We start from the raw sequence: 23,582 nt of genomic DNA on the forward strand, positions 1-23,582 counted from the left end.
ACAAAACTTCACAACATTAGCCCTCCCCAAACCCATGTTCCTCATCAAAGTCATCCGCCTCCTCCGGCGTCATGAAGTAATGTTCCCTGCCCTTAAAATTAACCCAAAGTTTGCCAGGTACAACACCCCAAAGTGAACCTTGTTCCAAAAGAGCATCACCTTGGCCTTATTGAACCCTGCCTGCTGTTTGGCCAGGTCAGCACCAATGTCCTGATAGATCCGGATCTGATTTCCCCCTCAGTTACAGTCTCGCGTTGCCTTCGCCCACCTCAGAATCTTCTCCTTGTCTGAGAAATTGTGCATGTGCACACTAATCACCCGCATCGGCTCCCCAGCTCTCGTCCTCTGTCTTAGTGACCGATGGGAAAGATCCACCCCTCGGGCCTTCTCAAAGATCCCCAACTCGTCTAACTTCTCAAACATGCTCGAAACGTAAGCTGTGTCGCTTCTTCCCGCTGGCAGACCGACAATTCACAAATTCTGCTGGCTGGACTGATTCTCCTGGACGTCCACCTTCCCCCGTGGCAACTTGCAAGCCTCCCCAGCATCGCCATCTCTGCCTCCAATGACACGACTCGCTCACTATGATCTGCCACTGCCCTTTCTACCTCTTGAATCGTCACACATAGCGACTCCAGGAGATTTTCCCCCAAATCACCGATTAACTGGGTAGAAAGGGCCAAAACCAACACCTCCAAGCAAAGCCACCTTGTATGTAACCGATCAGCTCATGGCTGCCACCAAAAGTCAAATCTGCATGTTAACCTTAAGAGAATCCTGAATTAGGACTCCTAAGTCCCTTTGTGCTTCAAACTTCCGAAACCTTCCCCCATTAAGAAAATAGTCTATGCCTCTATTCTTCCTACCAAAGTAGGTCTGGGTATTGTGCAATGAGAAAGGATTAGTTGCCAACCTAGTTCACAGATTCACAGAAAAATAGTGCAGAAAAGGCGCTTCAGGCCATCTGCATGAAAGGCACCTGATCTGCCAATCCTAATCCCATTTGTCAGCACTTGGCCCATAGCCTTGAATGTTAAGACGTGGAAAGTACTCATCCAGGTCCTTTTTAAAGGATGTAATAATAATCTTTATTGTTATTGCAAGTAGGCTTACATTAACACTGCAATGATGTTACTGTGAAAATTCCCGAATCGCCTCACTCCAGCGCCTGGTACACTGATGGAGAATTCCAAAAGTCCAATTTACTTAACAGGCACGTCTTTTGGGACGTAGGAGGAAACCGGAGCACCCGGAGGAAACCCACGCAGACACGGGGAGAACCTGCAGACTCCGAACAGTGACCCAAGCAAGAATCAAACTCAGGACACTGGTGCTGTGAAGCAACAGTGCTAACCACTGTGCTACCGGGCATCCCACCTTAATTACCCTCCCGGCAGTGTGTTCCAGACCGTCACCACCCTCTGGGTAAAAAGGTTTTCCCTCAAATCCCCCCTCACCTCCCGCCCCTCACTTTGAATTTGTGTCCTCTCGTAACTGACCTTGCAACTAAGGGGAACAGCTATTCCTATCCACCCTCCATGCCCCTCATAATCTTGTACACCTTGATCAGGTCACCCCTCAGTCTTCCCTGCTCCAGCAAAAATAAACTAAGCCTATCCAACCTCTCTTCATAATTTAAATGTTCCATCCCAGGCAACATCCTGGTGAAATGCCTCTGCACCCGTTCCAGTGCAATTACATGCTTCCTATAATGTGGTGACCAGAACTGCACTCAGTACTCCAGCTATGGCCTCACCAATGTTCTACATAACTCCAACATGACTCCCTTGCTTTTGTAATCTATACCACGATTGATAAAGGCAAGTGTACCATATGCCTTTTTCACCATCCTATCCTTCTGCCTTCAGAGATCTATTTACAAACACACCAAGGTATCTTTGTTCCTCAGGACTTCCCAATGTGGTGCCATTCATTGAATATTTCCTTGTAAAATTGCTCATTCCAAAGTGTAACACCTCACACTTTTCAGAATTAAATTCCATCTGCAACTTTTCTGCCCATTTGACCATCCCACCTATATCTTGCTGCAACCCGAGACTCTCAGCCTCACTGTTAACCACCTGGCCTCTCTTTATGTTATCCGCAAACTTACTGATCCTACCCCCCACATAATCATCTAAGTCATTTATATAAATGACGAATAATAGGGAACCCAGCACATATCCCTGTGGTACACCACTGGGCACTGGCTTCCAGTCACTAAAGCAGCTAGTTGTGAGATGAGTGACCATAATATGATAGAATTCTTTATCATGGTAGATATTGAGGTGGTTGATTCTAAGACTTAGGTCATGAATCTCAATAAAGATAACTATGATTGTATGAAGCATGAGTTGGCTCTTATGGACTGGGAAACGTGACTGAAAGGAAGAACAGAGGGCAGGCAATGGCAGGCATTCAAGGAACGAATGGGTGAACTCCAAAAGTTGTTTATACCTATTTGGCACAAGGGTAGAAAGGGAACTGTGGCCAAACAATAGCCTACAAGGAAAATTAGCAATCATATTAGATTCAAAGAAGAGGCATACATGTTAGCAAGAAAAAGCAATAGACCTGAGGATTGGGAGCAATTTAAAATTCATCAAATTCAGACCAAGGGATTGATTAAGAAGGGGAAAATACAATATGAAAGTAAGCTAGCGAGGAACATAAAAACTGACTGAAAAGGTTTCTATAGATATGTAAAGAGAAAAGGATTGATAAAAATGAATCTACCCCCTAACATTCAGAAACGGGGGAATTCATAATGGGGAACAAAGAAATGGCTAAGGAACTAAATTTGTATTTTTGTCTTCACAAAGGAAGACATGAATAATGCACCGGAGGTTCAGAGAAACACAAGTTTTTGTGAGGAGCTGAAGGAAATTAATGTCAGTAGAGAAATGATTTAAGGAAAATTAATGGGATTGAAGGTGGATAAATTTCCAGGGCCTGATCATCTTCATCCCAGAGTACTTAAGGAAGTAGACCTAGAAATAGTAAATCCATTGGCAATCATTTTCTAAAATTCTTTGGACTCTGGAATGGTTCCTATAGATTGGAGAGTAGCTAATGTAAGCCCACTATTCAAAAGGGAGGTAGGGAGAAAACAGGGAACTATAGACCAGTGAGCCTAACGTCGGTAGTAGGGAAGTTCCTAGAGTCCGTTATCAAGGATTTCATAGAACAGCATTTGGAAAGTAGTGGTATAATGAGACAAAGTCAGCATGGATTTCTGAAGGGGAAATCATGTTTGACAAATCAATTGGAATTCTTTAAAAGATGTAACCAGTAGAGTTGACCAGGAAGACCCAGTGGATGTGGCTTATTTAGACTTTCACAGGGCTTTCAACAATGTCTCACATAATAGATAATGATGTAAATTTATAGTGCATGGATTGTGATTGGTGTCTTGAAATGGATAGAAAGCTGGTTAGCAGACAGGAAGAAAAAAGTTGGAATAAATGGGTCTTTTTCCGATTGGCTAGTGGGGTACCACAGGGATCTGTGCTAGGACCCTAGCTGTTTATATATGAATGATTTGGACAAGGGAACTAAATATAGTATTTCCAAATTTGCAGATGATACAAAGTTGGGTGGGAGGGTGAACTGTGAGGAGGATGCAGAAATTCTTCAGCGGAATTTCAACAGGCTGAGTGAGTGGGCATGGCATATGCATGGCAGAAATGTGGTGAGGTTATCCACTTTGGAAGCAAAATTAGGAAGGCAGATTATTATTTGAATGGATGTAAGTTGAGAGAGGTGGATACTGAGCAAGACCTTGGTATCCTCATGCATCAGTCGTTGAAAGTAAGCACGCAGGTACAGCAGGCAGTGAAGAAGGCAAATGTTATGTTGGCCTTCATAGCGAGAGGATTTGAGTATCGGAATAAGGATGTTTTACTACAAGTGTACAGGGCATTGGTGAGGCTACACCTGGAGTATTGTGTGCAGTTTTGCTGTCCTTATCTGAGGAAGGATGTTCTTGCTATGGAGGGAGTGCAGTGAAGGTTTACCAGGCTAATTCCTGGGGTGGCAGGTCTGTCATATGAGGAGAGATTAAATTCATTTTAATTATACCCATTGGAGTTTAGAAGAGTGAGGGGGAATTCATAGAAACTTATAAAATTCTAACAGCATTAAACAGGGATGGGGGAGTCCAGAACTCCGGGTCATAGTTTGAGGATGAAGGGTAAGCCTTTTGGGATTGAGGTGAGGTGAAATTTCTTCACCCAGAGAGTGGTGAATCTGTGGAATTTTTATTTTTTTAAATTTCTCAGTTTCTTCTTTCCGGATCGTTAATGTATATCTTGAGTAGATGTGGTCCCAACACATACCCTTGCGGAACACCACTAGTCACTGGCTGCTTGCCTGAAAAGACCCCTTTCTTCCCACTCTCTGCCTTCTGCCAAACAGCCAATCCTCTATCCATAGCAGCACCTTGCTCCGAACACCATGGGCTCTTATCTTATTTTGCAGTCTCCTGAACGGCACCTTATCAAAGACCTTCTGGAAATCAAAATGGATCATATCGACTGGCTCTCCTTTCTCTAACATCCTTGTTACCTCCTCAAAGAACTCGAACAGATTTGTCAGGCATGACTTTCCCTTAATGAAGCTGCGCTGACTCAGCCCAATTTTATCATGCGCTTCCAAGTACTACGCGATCTCATCCTTAATAATGGACTCTAAAATCTTACCAATGACCGAAGTCAGGCTAACCATCCAATAATTTCCTATCTTCTGCCTTCTTCTCTTCTTAAACATTAGACATTTTCCAGTCTTCTGGAACCCTCCCTGCCTCCACTTATTCCTGAAAGATCACCACCAATGCCTCCACAATCTCCTGAGCTATCTCCTTCAGAACTCTAGATGTAGTCCATGCTCCGGGTGAATTACCACCTTCAGACGTTTCAGCTTCCCAAGTACCTTCTCCTTGGTGATGGCCACAACACTCACCTCTGCGCCCTGACTCTCTTGAAGTTCTGGTCTGTCACTGGTGTGTTCCACTCTGAAGACCGATGCAAAGTACATATTCAGTTCTTCTGCCATTGCTTTGTTCCCCATTACTACTCCTCCAGCCTCATTTTCCAGTGGTCCAAAGTCTATTCGTGTCTCTCTCTTATCTTTTGTATATTGAAAAACACTCTTGCAATCTTCTTTCAAATTACTATGATGTGGAGGTGCCGGCATTGGACTGGGGTGAGCACAGTAAGAATTCTTACAACACCAGGTTAAAGTCCAGCTGGTTTGTTTCAAATCACTAGCTTACGGAGCACTGCTCCTTCCTCAGGTGAATCCTGAATTACTAGCTGGCAAACACTCATATTCTTCCCCCTTATTGCTTTTTTAGTATATTTTAGAACAAAGAACAAAGAAATGTACAGCACAGGAACAGGCCCTTCGGCCCTCCAAGCCCGTGCCGACCATGCTGCCCGACTAAACTACAATCTTCTACACTTCCTGGGTCCGTATTCCTCTATTCCCATCCTATTCATGTATTTGTCAAGATGCCCCTTAAATGTCACTATCGTCCCTGCTTCCACCACCTCCTCCGGTAGCGAGTTCCAGGCACCCACTACCCTCTGCGTAAAAAACTTGCCTCGTAAATCTACTCTAAACCTTGCCCCTCTCACCTTAAACCTATGCCCCCTAGTAATTGACCCCTCTACCCTGGGGAAAAGCCTCTGACTATCCACTCTGTCTATGCCCCTCATAATTTTGTAGACCTCTATCAGGTCTCCCCTCAACCTCCTTCGTTCCAGTGAGAACAAACCGAGTTTATTCAACTGCTCCTCATGGCTAATGACCTCCATACCAGGCAACATTCTGGTAAATCTCTTCTGCACCCTCTCTAAAGCCTCCACATCCTTCTGGTAGTGTGGCGACCAGAATTGAACACTATACTCCAAGTGTGGCCTAACTAAAGTTCTATACAGCTGCAACATGACTTGCCAATTTTTATACTCAATGCCCCGGCCAATGAAGGCAAGCATGCCGTATGCCTTCTTGACTACCTTCTCCACCTGTGTTGCCCCTTTCAATGACCTGTGGACCTGTACTCCTAGATCTCTTTGACTTTCAATACTCTTGAGGGTTCTACCATTCACTGTATATTCCCTACCTGCATTAGACCTTCCAAAATGCATTACCTCACATTTGTCTGGATTAAACTACATCTGCCATCTCTCCGCCCAAGTCTCCAAACAATCTAAATCCTGCTGTATCCTCTGACAGTCCTCATCGCTATCCGCAATTCCACCAACCTTTGTGTCGTCTGCAAACTTACTAATCAGACCAGTTACATTTTCCTCCAAATCATTTATATATACTACAAAGAGCAAAGGTCCCAGCACTGATCCCTGTGGAACACCACTGGTCACAGCCCTCCAATTAGAAAAGCATCCTTCCATTGCTACTCTCTGCCTTCTATGACCTAGCCAGTTCTGTATCCACCTTGCCAGCTCACCCCTGATCCCGTGTGACTTCACCTTTTGTACTAGTCGACAATGAGGGACCTTGTCAAAGGCCTTACTGAAGTCCATATAGACAACATCCACTGCCCGACCTGCATCAATCATCTTAGTGACCTCCTCGAAAAACTCTATCAAGTTAGTGAGACACGACCTCCCCTTCACAAAACCATGCTGCCTCTCACTAATACGTCCATTTGCTTCCAAATGGGAGTAGATCCTGTCTCGAAGAATTCTCTCCAGTAATTTCCCTACCACTGAAGTAAGGCTCACCGGCCTGTAGTTCCCTGGATTATCCTTGCTACCCTTCTTAAACAGAGGAACAACATTGGCTATTCTCCAGTCCTCCGGGACATCCCCTGAAGACAGTGAGGATCCAAAGATTTCTGTCAAGGCCTCAGCAATTTCCTCTCCAGCCTCCTTCAGTATTCTGGGGTAGATCCCATCAGGCCCTGGGGACTTATCTACCTTAATATTTTTTAAGACACCCAACACCTCGTCTTTTTGGATCTCAATGTGACCCAGGCTATCTACACACCCTTCTCCAGACTCAACATCTACCAATTTCTTCTCTTTGGTGAATACTGATGCAAAGCATTCATTTAGTACCTCGCCCATTTCCTCTGGCTCCACACATAGATTCCCTTGCCTATCCTTCAGTGGGCCAACCCTTTCCCTGGCTACCCTCTTGCTTTTTATGTACGTGTAAAAAGCCTTGGGATTTTCCTTAACCCTATTTGCCAATGACTTTTCGTGACCCCTTCTAGCCCTCCTGACTCCTTGCTTAAGTTCCTTCCTACTTTCCTTATATTCCACACAGGCTTCGTCTGTTCCCAGCCTTTTAGCCCTGACGAGGCCTACAATATCTCTCGTTATCCAAGGTTCCCGAAAATTGCCGTATTTATCCTTCTTCCTCACAGGAACATGCCGGTCCTGAATTCCTTTCAACTGACACTTGAAAGCCTCTCACATGTCAGATGTTGATTTGCCCTCAAACATCCCCCCCCATTCTATGTTCTTCAGTTCCCGCCTAATATTGTTATAATTAGCCTTCCCCCAGTTTAGCACATTCATCCTAGGACCACTCTTATCCTTGTCCACCAGTACTTTAAAACTTACTGAATTGTGGTCACTGTTACCGAAATGCTCCCCTACTGAAACATCTACCACCTGGCTGGGCTCATTCCCCAATACCAGGTCCAGTACCGCCCCTTCCCTAGTTGGACTGTCTACATATTGTTTTAAGAAGCCCTCCTGGATGCTCCTGACAAACACCGCCCCTTCTAAGCCCCTGGCACTAAGTGAGTCCCAGTCAATATTGGGAAAGTTGAAGTCTCCCATCACCCGTGTGACAGGGTTTAAATTCATTTACGGGATGTGGGCATCGTGGGTAGGCCAGCATTGATTGCCCATCTCTATTTGCCCTTCAGAAGGTGGTGGCGAGTCACCTTCTTGAACAGCTGCAGTCCCTGAGGTGAAGGTACACCTACTGTGCTGTTAGGGAGGGAGTAACAGGCTTTTGCTCCAGTGATATTGAAGGAACGGTGACATATTTCCAAGACAGGGTGGTGAGTGACTTGGAGGGGAACCTCCAGGTGGTGGGATTCCTAAGTATCTGCTGCTCTTGTCCTTCTAGATGGTAGTAGTCGTGGGTTTGGAAGGTGCTCTCCTAGGAACCTTGGAGAGTTACTGCAGTGCATCTTGTAGATGGTACACACGGCTGCCACTGTCCGTCGGTGATGGAGGCTTTGAATGTTTGTGGAAGGGGGAGCAATCAAGCGGGCTGCTTTGTCCTGGATGGTGTCAAGCTTCTTGAGAGTGTTGTTGGAGTTGCACTTATCCAGGCAAGTGGAGAGTATTCCATTACACTCCTGACTTGTGCCTTGTAGATGGGGGTCAGGAGGTGATTTACTCGTAAGATCCCTAGTCTTTGACCTGCCCTGGTAGCCACAGTATTAATATGGCTAGTCCAGTTCAGGTTCTGATCAATGATAATCCCAGGATGTTGATTGTGGGGGTTTCAGCGATGGTAATGCCATTGAATGTTAAAGCTGATGGTTCGATCCTCTCTTCTTGGAGATTGTCATTGCCTGCCACTTGTGTGGCACGAAAGGAACAAAAGGAGTTTGTATCTCTACTAAATATGTAGAACAAACATGCTGAAGGCCCGCATTCATTACTTCTCGCTCAGGTAACAGGAGGATTTCAAATGTTACACCCACCCCTGCTTCAAAATTAAAAAGGGTCACTCACTCATGAAGGGAGATGAATGAATCAAGCCTGCAGCTGTTTTGTGGAAGCTGTCAATCACAGACCACTACCAGAACTGAATGAATGGCTTGCAGCTACAGAGAAGTTTAAACAAAGGTCACAGCTGTCCTCCTTCCAGGAATGGCCACGTGGTTCTTCCAGGTACTCCAGAATGCAGTGCAGATTGAAAACTTCTCAAGATCGCGTGGCTGTTGCTTCTTTTGGACATTGAGCTTTTAAAATTAATGATATGTCCTTTCCTCCCTCCCTCCCTCTCTCCATTCCTCATTCCTTTCCCTCCCTCCATCATTTCCTTCCCTCCTATTCTTCCCTTCATGCCTCGGGGCGGCACGGTAGCACAGTGATTAGCACTGTTGCTTCAGAGTGCCAGGGACCCGGGTTCGATTCCCAGCTTGGGTCACTGTCTGTGCAGAGTCTGCTCGTTCTCCCCGTGTCTGCGTGGGTTTACTCCGGATGCTCCGGTTTCTTCCCACAGTCCAAAGATGTGCGGGTAGGTGGATTGGTCAGGGTAAATTGCCCTGGAGTGTCCAAATGTTCGGTGGGGTTGCTGGGTTACGGGGGTAAGGTGATGGTGTGGGCTTAGGTAGGGTGCTCTTTCAGAGGCCCAGTGTAGACTCGATGGGCTGAATGGCCTCCTTCTGCACTGTAAATTCTATGAAATTCTATGAATGTAACTTGCTACTTGTCAGCCCCAGCCTGGATATTGTCCAGGTCTTGATGCATTGGACATGGACTGCTTCATTATCTGAGGAGTCTCAAATGGAGCTGAACATTGTGCAGTCATCTGTGAACATCCCCACTTCTGACTTTATGATGGACGGGAGGTCATTGATGAAGCAGCAGAAGCGGCCAAGACACTACTCTTGCAGTGATGTTCTGAAGCTGAGATGATTGACCTCCAACCACCACCACCATCTTCCTTTGTGTCAGGTATGATTCTGCTGCTTTTGTCCTCTGCTTGTTTTTAAAGGCTTTCCAATCCTCTGGCGGCCGCATTTGGAGTATTGCGTGCAATTCTGGTCGCCGCATTATAGGAAGGATGTGGAAGCATTGGAAAGGGTGCAGAGGAGATTTACCAGAATGTTGCCTGGTATGGCGGGAAGATCTTATGAGAAAAGGCTGAGGGACTTGAGGCTGTTTTCATTCGAGAGAAGAAGGTTAAGAGGTGACTTAATTGAGGCATACAAGATGATCAGAGGATTGGATAGGGTGGACAGTGAGAGCCTTTTTCCTCGGATGGTGATGTCTAGCACGAGGGGACATCATTTTAAATTGAGGAGAGTTAGACAGATGTCAGAGGTAGGTTCTTTACTCAGAGAGTAGTAAGGGTGTGGAATGCCTTGCCTGCAACAGTAGTGGACTCACCAACACAAAGGGCATTCAAATGGTCATTGGATAGACGTATGGATGATAAGGGAATAGTGTAGATGGGCTTTAGAGTGGTTTCACAGGTCGGCGCAACATCGAGGGCCGAAGGGCCTGTACTGCGCTGTAATGTTCTATGTTCTATGTTCCCATAATTCTCGCCACATTGTACACTTTTTCTTTTGCTTTTATGCTGTCCCTGACTTCCCTTGTCAGCCATGGTTATTTTGTCCTCCCCTGAGCATGTTTCCTCCTCTTTGGGATGAATTTCTGTTGTGCCTCCAGAATAACCCACAAAAACCCCTGCCATTGCTGTTCCTCGGTCTTGCCTACTAGGCTCTCCTCCCAATCAACTCTGGCCAGCTCCTCCTCATGTCTTTGTAATTATCTTTACTCAATTGTATTACTATTACATCAGATTCCAGCTTCTACCTCTCAAACTGCAGGGTAGATTCTACCCACACAGATTCTACATCATCTGGCCTAGTATCGCTTTTTTTTGATTTAATCCAATGGATGCTTGAAATGTTTGTTTAAGTCAATTTTGTGCACAAATTTAAGGGAGGCAATACCAATTTCAATAGGTTAACCACTTTATGCATATAGCAAGCACGGGAATGAAACATTCAAGTGATAATATCACACAGCTATTCCCAGCCTGTAGAGCTCTACTTACTTATTTCCTGCTGCAAAATATACCACACTTTGAAATCAAAAATAGTGCAATCAGATGGGCACTACCACAGTAGGATACACTCAGCCTTTGTTACTAACAGAAAATGTTATACTTCGCAGTGATGCAGATATATTGCCACCTTAAGATGCAATAAATCTCATAATCCTTCAATACTGCTGTAATGTGGCATCTAATATAATTTGCCTTCCAGACTTGAGAAAGATGATTCTCTTTTTTACAACTTCCCTTGTATTTTGTCTACGCATTAATTTTAGCTTTTTCCTTTATTTCCGGTCACTATGTAGCCATGCTTACAGTATTGGCCAGAGAATGGAATTCAGCAGTATGGGCCCATACAAGTGAAGATCATCTCATGCACGGGGAATGACGAGATTGTTCGCCATTTGTTCTGGGTCAGGAATGTATCGCAGGTAAGATTCTGCAACTTTTATTACAAAGTTTGAGTTACAAAGAGTGCTGGCAAGGAACAGAAAATGTTAGAAAGATACAGCAGGTCAGACAGTGACCATGAAGAGAGAGAATTAATGGACAGCAGTGTTTGAGGGGGGGCCAGACAATTTGTCCCGCATCCCCCCTCCTTTTTACCCCCAGAAGCAAAGTTGGCATGGAGCTGACCCACTCGACGCCAGTCCACCATCATACAGCTATAATGCACTGCAGCTGGCCTAAATTGGGGCAGTGTGTGACTTGCGGCCCTCACTGGGGAGCAAGTCCCACCTGCGGGAACTGACAGGCAATCCGATTGTGTCCCACAGTGGACACTTCCGGGACTGCAACCAGTCACAATAAGAACACCCATGGGTCTCAGAACCAGGTAAGTCTGGGGTCTTGGACATGGAGGGTTTAGGTAGTTTAAGGAGGGGGAAGGAGGGTGGGGTGTTTTATATAGCAGGCAGGTAAGAACAATGGGGGGGGGGCGCTATATTATACGTTGCTTCCCAATGGCATCAGCAACAATGATAGAAACCATTCCACTCTCCCCACGCTTTCTTCTCGCCCTTCAGAAAGGTTTTTTGAAAAAGCGTCCTGCCCACTCTTGGCACGTGTCAACTGCTTTCTGACATTGACAGTGTATTTTTAGGTTCAATAGTCTTGCTAACGAGCATAATCAACTCTGAATTATCTATTTAAATATGGCAGGTAGGCTGCCGATTTCAGTGCCTGCACACCTCCATATTTTGGGGGTGGGTGGGAAGATGTGGGGTGGGCCATTTTATGTGCTCCTTACTGAAAACACACCTGATGGGGGCATATAAAATGTAGCCCAATGTGTCACATCAATCGTCTTTCATCAGAACCCTGAAATGTTAACTCGGTTTCTGAGTGGAATTGCACAGAGTGCTGGATCAGGCATGAAAAGCTGTGTGAAACTTGTTGGCTTCATAGGCACCTTTTCTCGCTTCATTAAATGGCACTCTGCAATTTCAAAGTGCTGGCACAGATCACACAGCCAGCTGCAGGAGTGGAGCTGAAACATACCCACAAGCCTGGATTATGCAGGAGTGGGACCTAAACACACCGGCAAAGCCTAGATTCCGAGATCAGGGTGCCCCAACAACCACAACTCTAAGATCAGGAACCCCCCACCGCCACGCAAACATTGGGGCACCCTCCCCACCACATGAATCGGCGCAGTCACCCCTCCCCGTCATAGGTTCCAACTCGACCCATATCTCCCTCTCGCTTCGGGATGACCGTCCCCTTCCCTAGGATCAGGATGCCCCCGTCATTCATGGGCACCGCCCCCCAACACCCATGCCAATGCAGACACTGCCCAATTGTGCTCCCTAGAGTGGCCATCCTTGCGCTGCCACCTTGGCACTGCCAGGTTGGCACTTTGGGATGCAGTGTCAGGGGCAGTACCAAAGCACTGTCTGGCCATGTCCCCCACCACCCAGGGCAATACCTCACTGTGCACCTCCAGCACTACTCCAGTAGTGATCTGTGCTGACGCGACATCAAGCCATCATGTGGAAGAATAAGGCGTGGGAAGACGTTGCGCTATCAAGGCCGGTAAGATCCACAACAGGTGCTGCTCCTTCTTGGCTCACTAGAGCATCACTCATTGGCTCCTCATCACTGGAACTAATAATGCTCACATCTCGGGTCGTGAAGATCCAGACATTGGGTCATCATGGTCTTGTTCAAGAATATATGACTGATCCGTTGAGCTGTGTTAATGGGAGAGGATCTCAAAGAAATCACTCAACGCCCAGGGATGCTGGTCCTCGCATCAAATGGTTTATTTCGCCAGCGGGGAGATGACGTCTGTTAAAGTCCCAGACCTTCTCTCCACCGAACAAAGGAAAACATCCATTCTTATACATTTTGCAAAACAGCTACACAGCCCATTTCGGCGGGACGGTGTCCAATAATACTGATTATAGATTACATACATTCGTTATATATCCAATTAAATTTGACATTACGTAAAATGGGCTGGCCCCTTACCAGTCCCTGACTTCATGAAGAAATCACTCATACTAACTGTTAAAGTTATCTCTCTTGCTTGCACGGTGACCTTGAGCTGGCGAGGATGAACAATGGTCTGTGTCTTGTGGACACTGTTTACCACTCCTCTGTGATGCCTTCCTGGCCTCTCATGTCTGTTTCAATCATTCTTGTCCCCCTGACTAACTCTACTAATGTATGTAATGTATGTAATTAAATGATGTTATTTATACCAGTTTGCAACTTAAACCAGCTCATGGTTGCCATGATGTGGAGATGCTGAGGAAGGAGCAGTGCTCTGAAAGCTAATGATTCAAAACAAACCTGTTGGACTTTAACCTGGTGTTGTAAGATGTCTTACTTAGCGAATGGTTGTTCAGGAATGCGGGTAGTTCAGCTAAAAGCCATTTTGTGTATTTAGTATTGCTGGCTCAATTAACAGCCATTTTGTGCAACTTCTTTTTAATTGTTCTTTCTGATATTAGTAATTCTTAGGTTATAAAATCACAAGCATTGTTTATACGATCTATTCCTGCAAATTGCCTCTTATAAGGCATCTAAGCCAATGGGATTGATTTATCTAAAAACCTTCTTTCTAAATCTGACTTCTAAATCTGACTTCAACAATCTCCCCTTTCGGTAAGGGGCTGACCCCCAACCCCGAAACGGAACACATAAAAATTCATGTTCAGTATAGTTTGGGTTCGCCCGGTACTCCCTGCCTCATCGTGCTGCAGTCATGTGATTTGAGGAATACAGGTCGGTTGTATCAATTGAAATTAGCCCGAATTAGTTTTCCTGTCCAACAGGTCATATCACTTAAGGCCTTAGCAGTGGCCTTAACCCTCTTATCTTGCTGGTATTTTTTTTGCACAATCGGCAAGCCTTGATATCCCATGCCAGGGCTAGTAGCAATTGCAATCTCACAATTATGTGTGAAATGATTCTAATCCAAAGGTGTATATTAACATTCAATCCCCAGTCCTGCACTCTCTGCCACCAACTTTCCCTCTGAAGTACTTCCTCTGTGTCTTTTTCCAAAGCATGGATTTTTGTCTGTAACTGGTGGTAAAGCTTAACTGAGTGATCGACCTTGAGTCTTCGCACTCTCAGAGTTTCTGCAAGATGTGGTACCATCTCTGGCTCTTTATAATCCTAACTCAAATGACCCTTGCTAGGCCTATCGTGGTGGGCCTAAGGGGAACAAAAGTTAGGTTGGGGGATCATGCGTGACAGACCATTATAGCAATAGGCGGTTACGGTGGCAGAGACGCAGTATTTTCCTTTTCCTCCGTAACCTTAATGTGCATGGGGGTAGGTGTAACCTCTTAGACACAACCATGAGTTCTGATGAACCCACATTCGTCCAACTCTCCCTGTCCCACTGGGTGGGGGCACACTGTAATGTCCCCTTTCTGTTTACACCCCATGAGCGAGATCCCATATAGTGTAAGTGTATTATTCCTGCGGATAGCAGAGGTCTCAGTGAGGTAGTACCTGAGGGAGATGTTAGCCCGTACCATTCCAATGTTCTCCAGTTGGTTGTGAGGGAATAGCCCTGAGTCCGGTGTGATGATGGGGATCATCAGGATCACCCCTACCTCCCTTATCTCGCCCATTTTGCAGTTAGGGATCGCTGAGTTTACTCTGGTCAGTCCCTTCAGAGTACAGTTGTCCAGCGTCCCTTGTCATTTGGCGAGCTTAGCCAGTTGCGGGCTGTCTATCCAATCAGGCACCTCCCCCCTTTGGATCTGATCAAGGTTGTGCCTTAGCTGCCCCTGCCAGATCCTTTCGGCTTTCTCTCTTTCTCGTTCGCTGAGTTTGTTGATTGTCTTAGTGTGGGCCTCCAACACTGTTATCCCATCCAATTGTATACCCAGGCCCTCTTCTCCCAGGCTGGCTAGACATTTCTCTGCTTTCTCTAAGATCCCTTTCATTATTTCTTTAAGTTGTTCCACCTTTGCATTTAACCGTTGTATGTCTAGTGACTTTACCATAGAAGTTTCTGTAGTTAAGTCCCGTCACTGCATCATTAATTATGCCCCTTCTTACCCTGGTGCAGCTTGTCCTGCCCTCAAACTCGAATGGCACCCGTGGCATTGGCAGTCTGCTTCATTACAGCCTTACTTAAAACACAATACATATTTCTTTCATGTTATAAACAATATCCCGGCATCTGAACCTGTGAGAAGTACAGGCACAATTTGTATACGCATCTGGTGTCTTTCCCCGAATGTACCTGCAGCCACGCATTAAAATAAGTTCTATCATTGTTCCAGTCTCTGGCTGCTGGGATGCATATCCCATCAGTAGAATTATATAAAGCACCATAGTTCATGTAGCTACGTTCATCCTGTGTCCGTTGCGAAATCAGTGATGTTCCTGCGCTCTTATGTGCTTGTAGTTGTTCTGAGATCTCAAGAGCCATCATAAATCCCCACAGCTGAAGCAGCCACTGTCGTTCTTCCTTTTGACAGTGAGGATGAAAAGATCATTGCCAACGGCTCTGCAATTTCATCTCTTGCTTCCCATAGAATCCTTGGATATATCCCGTCAGCCCCGGGGGACTTGTCTATCCTCAAGTTTTTCAAAATGCCCAACACATCTTCTTTCCTAACAAGTATTTCCTCGAGCTTACCAGTCTGTTTCACACTGTCCTCTCCAACAATATGGCCCCTCTCATTTGTAAATATTGAAGAAAAGTACTCGTTCAAGACCTCTCCTATCTCTTCAGACTCAATACACAATCTCCCGCTACTGTCCTTGATCGGACCTACCCTTGCTCTAGTCATTCTCATATTTCTCACATATTTGTAAAAGGCCTTGGGGTTTTCCTTGATCCTACCCGCCAAAGATTGTTCATGCCCTCTCTTAGCTCTCCTAATCCCTTTCTTCAGTTCCCTCCTGGCTATCTTGTATCCCTCCAATGCCCTGTCTGAACCTTGTTTCCTCAGCCTTACATAAGTCTCCTTCTTTCTCTTAACAAGAGATTCAACCTCTCTTGTCAACCATGGTTCCCTCACTCGACCATCTCTTCCCTGCCTGACAGGGACATACATATTAAGGACACGTCGTACCTGTTCCTTGAACAAGTTACACATTTCACTTGTGTCCTTCCCTGACAGCCTATGTTCCCAACTTATGCAGTTCAATTCTTGTCTGACAACATCGTATTTACCCTTCCCCCAATTGTAAACCTTGCCCTGTTGCACGCACCTATCCCTCTCCATTACTAAAGTGAAAGTCACAGAATTGTGGTCACTATCTCCAAAATGCTCCCCCACTAACAAATCTATCACTTGCCCTGGTTCATTACCAAGTACCAAATCCAATATGGCCTCCCCTCTGGTCGGACAACCTACATACTGTGTTAGAAAAGCTTCCTGGACAACACCACCCCATCCAAACTATTTGATCTAAAGAGTTTCCACTCAATGTTTGAGAAGTTGAAGTCACCCATGACTACTACCCTGTGACTTCAGCACCTTTCCAAAATCTGTTTCCCAAACTTTTCCTCCACATCTCCGTTACTATTGAGGGGCCTATAGAAAACTCCCAACAAGGTGACTGCTCCTTTCCTATTTCTGACTTCAACCCATACTACCTCAGTAGGCAGATACTCCTCAAACTGCCTTTCTGCAGCTGTTATACTATCTCTAATTAACAATGCCACCCCCCCCCCACCCCACCCCCCCCCCCCACCTCTTTTACCACCCTCCCTAATCTTATTGAAACATCTATAACCAGGGACCTCCAACAACCATTTCTGCCCCTCTTCTATCCAAGTTTCCGTGATGGCCACCACATCGTAGTCCCAAGTACCGATGCATGCCTTAAGTTCACCCACCTTATTCCTGATGCTTCTTGCGTTGAAGTATACACACTTCAACCCATCTCCGTGCCTGCAAGTACTCTCCTTTGTCAGTGTTCCCTTCCTCACTGCCTCACTACACGCTTTGGCGTCCTGAATATCGGCTACCTTAGTTGCTGGACTACAAATCCAGTTCCCATTCCCCTGCCAAATTAGTTTAAACCCCCCCGAAGAGTACTAGAAAACCTCCCTCCCAGGATATTGGTGCCCCTCTGGTTCAGATGCAACCCGTCCTGCTTATACAGGTCCCAACCTCCCCAGAATGCGCTCCAATTATCCAAATACCTGAAGCCCTCCCACCTACACCATTCCTGCAGCCACGTGTTCAACTGCACTCTCTCCCTATTCCTAGCCTCGCTATCACGTGGCACCGGCAACAAACCAGAGATAACAACTCTGTCTGTCCTGGCTTTAAACTTCCAGCCTAACTCTCTAAACTCGTTTATTAACTCCACACCCCTTTTCCTACCTATATCGTTGGTACCAATGTGCACCACGACGTCTGGCTGTTCACCCTCCCCCTTAAGGATCCTGAAGACACGATCCGAGACATCCCTGGCCCTGGCACCCGGGAGGCAACATACCTTCCGGGAGTCTCGCTCGCGACCACAGAATCTCCCATCTCTTCCCCTAACCATTGAATCTCCTATTACTATTGCTTTTCTATTCTCTCCCCATCCCTTCTGAGCCCCAGAGTCAGACTCAGTGCCAGAGACCTGGCCGGTAGGGCCTTCCCCGGTAGGTCATCCCCCCCAACAGCATCCAAAACGGTATACATGTTTTGAAGGGGAACAGCCACGAGGGATCCCTGCACTGTCTGCATGTTTGTTTTCTTTCCCCTGACTGTAATGCAACAGATTCTGTAGTGCCAGCCCCATTTTACACCTGTGTCTTTGCCTTGGCACCCTCCCTGCTCACAAAAATTCCCAATTAACACATCTAACTTCCAAAAAAAGACCCTGGGAAGGAAAATCAGAAGGGACTGAAACATAAACAGGATTTGGCAATATGTTCATCGTTACCTCCTGTACCTGTCACAATATGTGGATATTGTAAGGAACTCATAAATGGTTCATGTAATGTTACTACTCTGGTCACTAGATGGTGCTATAGAGCAACCATATAAATATCACATGCCTCCTTGACTTCTGGGAAATATGATGTGGAGATGCCGGCGTTGGACTGGGGTGAGCACAGTACGAAGTCTTACAACACCAGGTTAAAGTCCAAAGGTTTGTTTCGATGTCACTAGCTTTCGGAGCGCTGCTCCTTCCTCAGGTGAATGAAGAGGTCTGTTCCAGAAACACATATATAGACAAATTCAAAGATGCCAAACAATACTTGGAATGCGAGCATTAGCAGGTGATTAAATCTTTACAGATCTTTACTGGGAAATAGACAGGGGACAGAGGAGTGGAAGGAAGCCAGACTGAGTAGATGTGAGATAGCTGATAGCATAGTTTAGTATTGTAGAAGTGTAGTGTATTCTTTACTTATCTAATTCCTTAGTAAATGTTCGAATCTAATTCAGTGTAGTGTAATAAATTAGCTTTGTTTGTTAAACGCTGCTTGCTGTTCTTTGTCAACATTACAACCTGAAGAACAATACAAAGAACACGACAGTACCCTCCCCGTCAATGTCAGGTGCAAAGTGTCCTACTGTCTAAGGCAGGCAATTTCAAAGTGAGGGTCGCAGCCCATGGGTGGGTTGTGGGTGGGTGTCGGGTGGGTCACGGAACCAGCCACCGTGGCATTCCCGATCTTGGGAATTCACGCTCAACAGCTGCAGAAGCCGACTTTTAACAATGCTGGCTGTGAGCGGCTTTAAAAATGGCGGCGGCGGTCAGATAAATAAATGCGAGCACACTGTCTGTGCGTGCCCACTCATCAGTGCACATGCGGCGTGGGAGTGTTGGGACCTGAACCCGGGGTCAAATTGCAATCGCGGCATGGCGGCGGTGACTGCGTGGTGATCACCAATGATGAACAAGGCTATGACCTTGATCTGTTTTGCATCCCTGAACATTACTCAAATAATCTGCAGAGAATATATAATCCTCACAGTTTAATCATGGACAGAATTGAATGTTTGGCAAGGGATAAATAAAAGCCATGGGAAATCATCACATCGTCGCCCTCTGTGTACTGAAGGGTGGCTGTAAGTTATTTGCTGACATTTTAGACTACATTAAAGCATTGAATCGAAACAGTGACCAGTCAATCCCAATTATGGGGGACTTCATCCGCTTGCAGTTACTGTAATGATCAGAGTTTACAAACTGAGATACAAAATCCACACTTTCTTCCTTGAGAAATTGTCCTCTCTGGCTGATTCATTTGCTGATGAACCCTGGATGCTAACGATGTCTTACCTCTCCTCCTGTGAACCTGATTGGAGTGAGATCATGAGGACCAAGCAGGCTCACCTTGCGCATTAAAGGTAAGAGAAAATGGTGGGTTGTGAAGGTCGGCCGGCGTGGGTCACAAAGATTGGCTGTCGTGGGTCACGAAGGTTGGCTGGTTGGTAAAAATGGGTGTTATGGGCGAGGCCTTTTCAGAACCCCAAAATGTATCATGGAGTTCAACCAACCTCTCCCTTTAATGGATTTGTTGCTTTTCCTAGCACACAACTTTCCCCTAGGTGTGGGATTACAATTGTGGACACGTGGGTTTTTAAACACAAAATACTGTTTATTCCATGAACTCAACTTAACTTCTGAAATAAGCATTGGATCTCTTAACACCCCTTACTTCAAAGATAACTCAGAAAATATTGCAACAGTAAATAATTCCTTAAAATGTTCCATCAAACTTCCAAGAGACTTAACACCTTTAAACAAAATCACATCAGGTTACTTTAAATCACTCAAATGATGCAGAGATAGTCTTTCATTTCAGAGATCCAGCTCCCAAACTCTTTTCAAACTTGCAGCTCTCTGGAAACACACAGTCACACACAAACTGCTTTCTAAACTGAAACTAAAAACCTGCAAAATGGCTGACCTAAAGCCCAGCCCCACCGACTCTCTGACATCACTGTTTTCTTAAAGGTACATTGCTTAAACATCCATGTCTTAAAAGTACTCTCACATGACACCTCCCCCCAAGAAAAATAAATAAACCATCAACTTCAAGATGGTTTCATTTTTCACTTTTGCACCATCCACTAAGAACTGTACACAATAAATATACCTTTCCGTTTTTTAAAAAAAAACACATGCAAACAGGTATAATAATATAGTCCATTTTTCTTTGTTCTTCTTCCTTCAACCGAAATCCTTCTCGATTGACAGTCTCTTTGAACAAAGTCTCTGCACGATCCATCCATTCCTCTACTCCTCGGCATTTCTCTTTAGGATCAGATACATTAGTTCAATCTGACCACAGAGTCCCTTGTAATTCTCCAATACAGGAACATTGGTTACCACAGCTTTCAGCCAGTCAAATGCCTGTTGAAAGTCCGCTGTCCCTTGAAATTTTTGAAGTTTCTTTAGCAAGTCCATCAGTGGAGTAATCACGCCACAAAACTTTTGCACAGATGTTCGATCAAATCCACTCATGCTAAGAAATCGCATTATTTCCCTTCGTCTTGAGAGCATCGGAAACTCCTCAAAGAAAGTGATCCGGGCTTCTCCAAATTCACTTTCGGCTAGGTTCATCACCAAACCCGCCTCCTGAAGTCGATCTAATAACTCCATACGATGTTTTAAATGTTCTTTCCATGTCTGGAAGTTGTAAATAAAAACAGATTGTCCCACTTTCTCAATGCAATCCTTCAAACATGGGATAGGATAAGAGTTCGTTCTTGTAACTGCATTCACCTTTCGATAGTCCACACACAACCGTTGGGTACCATTTGGTCTAGGTACCATCACTATGGGTGAGCTCCATTGGCTGCAACCCACTTCAATTATGCCATTCTTCAGCATACTCTCAATCTCTCTGTTAACCTGTGCCAATTTTAAAGGATTAAGTTTTTATGGATGTTGTTTGATAGGAACAGCATTTCCCACATCTACATCATGTATAGCCATTTCAGTACTTCCCAATTTATCTCTACAAACTTGCCCATATAATATCAATAACTCTTTCAGGTCACTTCGTTTTTCCTCTGGAAGGTAGCTTAACAATTCATTCCAATTTTTCAGAACATACTCATTTTCCAATTTAATTTGAGGTATGTCAAATTCACAGTCACCTGGATTTGGTTTGTCACTTTGAGTTAGAATCATTAAAACCTCCTTTTTCTCTCCTTCCCTTTCAAGGTACCTTTTAAGCATATTCACATGATACACTCGGTGAGTCTTCCTTCTATCTGGTGCTTTTACCACATAATTCACCTCACTTAATTTTCTTTCAATCTGATACGTTCCACAAAATCTAGCTTTTAAAGGCTCCCCTACCACTGGTAATAACACTAAAACTTTATCCCCCACCAGCAAAACTACGAACTTGGGTTTTCTTGTCCACTACCCGTTTCATCACATTTTGTTCAACTTTCACATGTTGTCTATCCAATTCACCGGCTCTATTTAATCATTCCCCAAAATTTGACACGTAATCCAAAAGTGTAACTTCCGATTTCTCACCCACCAACTTTTCCTTAATCAATTTAAGTGGTCCTCTTACCTCATGACCAAAAATTAGTTCAAAAGGATTAAATTTGGTAGACTCATTAGGTGCATCCCTAATTGCAAACAATACGAATGGGATTCCTTTATCCCAATCCTCTGGATAATCGTGACAATATGCCCTCAACATTGTCTTTAATGTCTGATGCCACCTTTCCAATGCTCCCTGCGACCCTGGATGGTACGCAGTTGATTTAATTATTTTTATTCCTAAGCTATCCATAACTTCTTTGAATAACTTTGAAGTAAAATTTGATCCTTGATCCGATTGAATTTCTGTGGGTAGTCCATATCTAGTAAAGAATTGAAGTATCTCCTCCACAATCCTTTTCGCTGTAATATTACGTACTGGAATGGCCTCTGGAAACCTAGTAGACACATCCATTACAGTCAAAAGATATTGATTCCCACTTTTTGTTTTAGGAAGCGGTCCTACACAATCGATTAGAACCCTTGTAAAAGGCTCCTCAAATGCTGGAATGGGTATTAAGGGCGCTGGTTTTATCACTGCTTGAGGTTTCCCTATCACTTGACATGTGTGACATGATTGACAAAATTTAACTACATCTTTATGTAATCCAGGCCAATAAAAATGTTTCAGGATTTTAGCTTGAGTTTTCCTTATTCCAAAATGACCTCCCACTGGTATCTCAGGTGCAACTCACAACACCTCCTTTCTATACCCTACCGGCAATACTACTTGATGAACTTCTGCCCACTTTTCATCCACCTGCATATGTACATGTCTCAATTTTCTCATCAAGACATCATTTTTACAGTAATAACACTCTGGTATACTCTCAGATTCCTCTTCCGTATATGCTTTCTGATTTATCAATTTTATTTCGACATCTTTCTGTTGTAACTCCGCCAATTTTTCTGATCTAAAAATATCCGCCTCATCCTCCACCTGTTCTTGTTCTTTTTCAACCATCTGATCAAAAATCATTTCTGATAATTGCACTTCAACTTCATCTTCACTCTTTGATTTCTCCTCTTGTCTTAACCTGTGACTTTGCGACCTTGTTACTACACAATCCGTAAAAATCCCAGGATATTCGTCCTTCAACACTTCAGTTGACTGATTTTCCAATGGCTTATCAACCACAGTAGGCATCAGTCCCACCTGCGATCCAGCTATATTATTACCCAAGATAAACTGTATTCCTGGACAAGACAATTTATCTATTACTCCTACTACCACTTCACCACTCTTCACTGGACTTTCCAACCTTCCCTTATATAATGGAACGCTACTCCTCTCACCCTGAATTCCACATATCACCACCTTTTCTAGCAACATTCTTCCCAAACTACATAATTCCTCACCTCTTACCATTAAAAAATTGACTAGCCCCTGCATCTCTTAAAATTGTGACTTCTTTACCTGCTCCTCCTGATACACATGAGTAAACTTTACCCACACAAGTAAATTCTTTAAAGACATCTGGCACCTTCTTAACAATTACTTCTTGAACAGGCTGTACAATCATTTGCACCTCCTTCGCTTCCCTTGGGCTTTCCTTTACCACTCTAACAAACCCCACTGTCTTATCCTGTTTTACCACATCAGCCTTCCCAGTGCTTTTCTTCAACTACCAACACTGTGACTTTACATGGCCTAGTTTATTACAGTGAAAATATTTGAAACTTTACATTTCTTTTCCACCCTCCTGGATTTCTTTTTTAATCTGAGGTACACTCTCTTTATTGTCTCCCATTAGATCACCATTACCACTTGAGTATTTCTCATGTCCCCAGTTTCTATCCCTCACCGGCTGAAACTGATGTCGGAAATCAATCTTTGATTTATGAACTAATTC

The 23,582-nt window shown here is 44.6% G+C and overlaps 1 protein-coding gene across 1 annotated transcript in view; it reads left to right on the forward strand.

Annotated features, from left to right (window-relative positions):
• Positions 1–23,582, forward strand: part of LOC140417302 (receptor-type tyrosine-protein phosphatase U-like) — a 1,277,635-nt gene that overhangs the window by 1,197,190 nt on the left and 56,863 nt on the right. The window contains exon 29 of the mRNA XM_072501194.1: positions 11,091–11,216. Coding sequence (XP_072357295.1) covers positions 11,091–11,216 — 126 coding nt within the window. The remainder of the gene's footprint in view (positions 1–11,090; positions 11,217–23,582) is intronic.

This window comes from Scyliorhinus torazame, chromosome 1 (assembly GCF_047496885.1).
Source record: "Scyliorhinus torazame isolate Kashiwa2021f chromosome 1, sScyTor2.1, whole genome shotgun sequence".
Lineage (NCBI taxonomy): Eukaryota > Metazoa > Chordata > Chondrichthyes > Carcharhiniformes > Scyliorhinidae > Scyliorhinus > Scyliorhinus torazame.